Source organism: Macrotis lagotis, chromosome X (assembly GCF_037893015.1).
Source record: "Macrotis lagotis isolate mMagLag1 chromosome X, bilby.v1.9.chrom.fasta, whole genome shotgun sequence".
Taxonomy (NCBI): domain Eukaryota; kingdom Metazoa; phylum Chordata; class Mammalia; order Peramelemorphia; family Peramelidae; genus Macrotis; species Macrotis lagotis.
In genome coordinates, this window is record NC_133666.1 from 26,659,972 (window position 1) to 26,665,319 (window position 5,348).

Here is a 5,348-nt window from a genome sequence, read left to right on the forward strand (position 1 = left end):
TACAGAGGAGGAAACTGAGGCTTGACTTGTTCAAAGTAGCACAGTAGTAAGAGTCAGAGACAGGATTTGAACCCAGGCCCTCTGACTCCAAAGCCAGTATTTTATAAGTACCAAGCTACAGGACACTTGGGTTCTAGGTCTGGCTCAGTAGCTCTTAATGATATTATCCCTAAACTAATGTCCTTGTGAGACCCCTATCACAGGCTGGCTCATCCTTTTGTTGGTTTTTGGAGCTGACAGAATTGTAAGCAGTAGCAGGACCTTGGCCAGGGCAAATGCTCAATAAATATTTATTTGATGACTGAAAATGGATGGATGATCAAATATTAGGCAGACGGTTACAATGTTTGTGAGAAGGGTCCAAAATAAAGAATCTCATCTCCCTATTACCAGGAGAGAAATTGAAGTTGACGCAGAGTGACAAATCTAAACCAAAATTGGGATAGAATTGAGAATGGAAAGGATGGCTCTTGGAAGTGGTGGCTATTCAGGGTGTGCTTCCTCTAAAACATATGAGAAATCTCTCTTTTGAAGGAGTATGTGTTGGAAGCATCCTCCTTCTAGTGTGGAAATGAACAGTCTCCTTTGATGTTACCATAGGGATTCTTCATTTTCATTTCCTGCTTTTGACACTACCTGTGTAGTGATCTTGGGGTAAGTCACTTCACTGCTTGGGGCCTCTGTTTCCTCCCTTGTAAAATGATGGGGTTGGAGTCCATTGTCTCTAAGATCCCTTCCAACTCTACAATCTCCAATCCTATCATCCTACTCTGGAGTTCATTCTGGTTCTGTCACATGCTACCTGTGAGACCCTGGAGAAGCTATTTCAACTCCCTTGGCCTTAGTTTCTTCATCTGTAAAATGACAGAATAGCAGGAGAGGGAGATGAACTTCTTCAAAGGACTACTTCCTTAATTCTTCTTGGACTCAATAAGTCCCATTGCAAACTCTCAATGATGTACTAGATGGTCTTTGATGATCGCTGTGGTCAAGAAATGTACCTTAGGGTCAATGAGGCCTCACTGAACTTAGTTAGATGGGGTTATAGAGAAGAGACAAAGGGTTTGTCAGTCATCTAATCACAGAGTGAGTGGCTCTCTATGATTTTGCTGGCTAAGTGCAGGATCTCGCAGGTCTCATTAAGCTGACCATGTTTCTGGTAGAAATCAAGATAGGACCAGAAGGAAAATTTAAATATACACTCTTGAAACCCTAGCATGTATCAAACTAATTCATTAAGTCTCTACTCCTGTCTCAGAGAAAAATTCAGTTTAAGCTGTCACATTCAGAAATGTATCTCTCTAAAAAATCTCCAGGGAAGGAGACTGAAGTCTGCCTTAGCAACTCATTTCCATCGCAACACAATCTAAAATTCAAGGCGGTATATAAAATACTATAGAGAGTCAGTGTGGTGTGGTGGATAGAGAGCTGATCTCAAAGTCATGATCTCAGAGTCTGGGTTCAAGTTTACCCAGGTGACCCTGGATAAATGAATTAATCTGGATATTTTAAATAATGCTCTAAAGACTATAAGTTGCAGAGAAGATGCCAGTCTGCATTGGTAGAAGAAATTTCCTCATTTGATTGTTTCCTAGGCCAACAAAATCAGAAGTCTAGTTCCTTTCCCTATGTGATGACATTGTGATGATGATGATATTTGTCCTTCATCCTCGAAGAAGACCATAATATCAGGGAGGTGATAAGCAAGTGGATTGGATTTGAGTGCTAAGTCATCAGCCTCACTTTCTCCTCTAGGGCCATCTGGGTCCAGTGGATTGATATTCTTTTGAATCAGAATGTCTGGAGAAGGTCCTGGATCTAAGGCAATATGATGACATTGGAAGTGTTGGAAAGGGAGAGGATAATTCTATGTTAGCAAATGGGGCAACTAGGTGGCACTGCAGCGAGCAGAGTACCAGGCCTAGAGTAGGGAAGACTCATTTTCCTGAGTTCAAATCTGGCCTCAGACACTGGTTGTGTGACCCTGGACAAGTCACTTCTCCCTATTTGTCCCAGTTTCCACATGTGCAAAATGAGCTGGAGAAGAAAATGACAATCCTCTCCAGGATCTCTGCCAGGAAAATTCTACCTGGGGTCATGAAGAATCAGACAAGACAGAAAAAAGGATTGAGTTAGCAAAAGAAAGCATAGATCTGAGGAAACAAGTTTATTAAACGATAGTTAAATTCTCTCTATCTCATCCAGATCTTTGTTGCTGTTTTGTATGGAACTTTGGGTCACTCTCTCTTCCTAATAAATTCAGTCCCTGGTTGACAATCCTCTCCCCTGCCCCTTAAGACACCTTGGCCTCCCAGTGCTTTAACCTTCTTTCCTTAGAACCACAAAAGTAAAGGTTCAGGTCTTGCCGGATGGCCCTGAACAAGTCACTTAAACTCTTAAGGTTCTAGACTACTTTCTAAGACTATAAATGGAAGAGAAGTTGCTGTCCTTCTTTGGAAGAGGGGCTTTCCTTGCTGAGAACTCTCTATATCTATGAGGTTCTAACAGCTGTACCATCAAAGGGAAAAACATATTCTAAAATGAGGAATGAATGAGCTAGGTTCCTCGCTTTGGGCCTCATTTTTACAGGAGCTTCGACTGGATGATGATGATGATGATGATGATGATTGTTGGCATTTATATAATTTTGAAAGCTTGCATGGTGCAGAGTATATTCTTTAATGTAATAAGTATTATGTTAATATATTGCCTTAATTGATCCCCTTATTCCAGGAAGCTATGCTTTTCTTCATGAAGCCCAAAGCTATATTAGCTTCCCAGCCTGCCAGATCACATTGATGTCCCCTGAAACCCCAAGGTATTCTTCAGACGAACTGGTATCTAACCACACTTCCCCCAATCTTGTACTGTAGCTGTGAGGTTGATTTCTTCAACTAACATGTAAGATTTTACTTTTATCCTTATTACTATTCAATTTCATCTGATTTGATTCAGCACGATGATTTAGCCTGTCAACTCCATCATCTAGTGTATTTGCTCTTCTTCCTAGCTATTTGTCATTGGCAAATTTAAAAAGGACCCTCTCTATTCCATTGTCCAAGTCATTGAAACAAATGTTAATGAGCATAGGACCAGAATTCCTGGGACGCCACTCTGGATACCTTCTTTCCAGTCAACCTTGGACTATTAGTGGCTATTCTTTGGTTCTAGCCATTTACTTGGTTCTTACTATATGTTACCAGTTGTACTTTGGAGAACCTTATATGCTAAGCAAAGGAGTTTACATTTATACCTGTAGTCCTTGAGTTTATTTGAACAATATGGTTGTGTGATTGGAGCCGTTCTTTAAAAAGAGAAACCAATCATTAAACATGTGAAGCCTAACTTAGAGGATAAAAGACTGAATAGAAGCAGAAATGTAGTTCTTCCCTGGGTATTATCCTCATCAGCACCCAAATTTCCTACTAGAATTAATTTATCAAGTCACAGTAGTGAGTTCTATTTTTGCCAAATAAATGTTTACATTTTAACAGAGATTTCTATGCTTTTCTCTGAAGGAGTAAGCAATGAATAAATTCAGGTTCCATGACTACCCTATGTGGAACATGGACGCCTTTGTTGTAGCGCTTGTTCAAATGGAAACCAATTCCCTTAGGATGCTGGGATGATGAAGAGAGTCCTGAACTGGTAGCTGGAACTGAAATTGTTCTACTCGAGTGACCTTGGGGAAGATATTTTACCTTTCATCTGCAAAATAGTGATTCATGTTTTGCCTACTGAACCAGGTCATTGTGAAGGTCAAATGAGATAACACAGAAAGTCTTTTGAAAATTCTCACCTGATATGTAAGTGAAAGGGGGTACAATATGGGGAGGAGGAAAACACTGGCCAAATAGGGTCATGGGATTTACAGTGAGACTGCTTTTCCAGTGCTGTCATTCGATAGTGCGGCAAACTGAGGCCTAGAAAAGATAAGTATCCTACCTAAGATCACATGACTAGTTAAGTAGAAGAGACAGGTCTTTGAGTCATTGGTAACCCAGGATTTTTTTCTATTCTACCATAGCTGATTGTTCTCAGAGTTCATAAGCAAGCACCTGTCCTTTCAGATGAAATTCCCTGCTATGTACAGGCAGGGTGGCCCAGTGTGGTGCTCACTGAATCAGTTTCCTTAAGGCCTCCTTTACATCCTTGTTCCTCAGTGTATAAATCATGGGATTGAGCATGGGGGTGAACACTGTATACAATATTGAGAAAAGTTTATTCATATCTGCTGACAGGTTGGATGAAGGGCTCCCGTATACAATACCCAGTGTCCCATAGTACAGAGTAACCACTGTGAGGTGGGATGAGCAGGTGGAGAAGGCTTTCTTTCTCCCTGTCGTGGAGGAGATCTTCAGGATGGAGTGAACAATCTTTGAATATGATACTACTGTCCATGTAAAGGGTCCCACCACCACAAGGTACATGGTAATGAAGATAGTTATCTCAACCATGTGGGTATCAGTACAGGCCAGTTTGATGATAGGGTTGAGGTCACAGAAGAAATGATTGATCTCATTGGCTGTGCAGAATGGAAGCCGGAAAGTTAAAAACACAGCGACAATGGGAGCCATGAAACCCATCATCCAAGAACCAAAAGCCAGTTGGATGCAAACATGAAGGGTCATCAGGGTTGGATATCGGAGTGGTTTGCAGATAGCCAGATACCTATCATACGACATGGCAGCCAAAAGGAAACACTCTGTTGCAGCCATGGAGCCAAAGAAATAAAATTGGGTCACACACCCAGCGAAAGAGATGACTTCATGGCCTGACAACAGAGTCTTGAGCATTTTAGGGACTACTGAGGCTGTGTAGCAGATCTCTAAGAAGGAGAAGTTGCTGAGGAAATAGTACATGGGGGTCTGGAGATGACGATCAGCAAACACCACAGTAATGATGAGGACATTTCCCATCATGGTCACCAGGTAAATAACCAAAATTATTCCAAAGAGTAGAAAACGTAGCCCATGGAGATTTTCAAATCCTAACAAAATGAATTTGGAATTGAAAGTGTGATTTACCTTTTCAGCATGGGCCATATTTGGGACCTGAGATATCACATATGATGCCCCTCATGGGGCACTTTTGCCAAGGGAAGTGGGGGAATTAAGCTCAGTTGTGGAGGAAAAAACACAAAATGAATCCACAGGTAATCATCATTCAGATCCTCTCTTTGATGAACTCTATGTCCTGGTTCCAGAGCAGCCCAGAATCTGATTGTGGAAGGGACCCCACATAAGAACCCTAGGAACACAGATATAACACATGAGTTCCTGACTGCCTCATCTGGTTAGAAGGCCAGTAGCTGGGGCCAAACAAAGTCAGTCTTATGATGAAAAATG

At 41.4% G+C, this 5,348-nt stretch overlaps 1 protein-coding gene across 1 annotated transcript; it reads right to left on the reverse strand.

Moving 5' to 3' along the window:
• Positions 1–4,115: 4,115 nt before the first annotated feature.
• LOC141498619 (olfactory receptor 10A7-like) lies at positions 4,116–5,045 on the reverse strand. The gene has a single exon (XM_074201810.1). It carries the CDS (start codon positions 5,043–5,045, stop codon positions 4,116–4,118), a length of 930 nt encoding a protein of 309 aa, XP_074057911.1.
• Positions 5,046–5,348: the final 303 nt, after the last annotated feature.

Coding starts and splice junctions, on each gene's coding strand:
- LOC141498619 (XM_074201810.1), bottom strand. CDS start 5,045: ATGGCCCATGCTGAAAAGGTAAATCACACTTTCAATTCCAAATTCATT.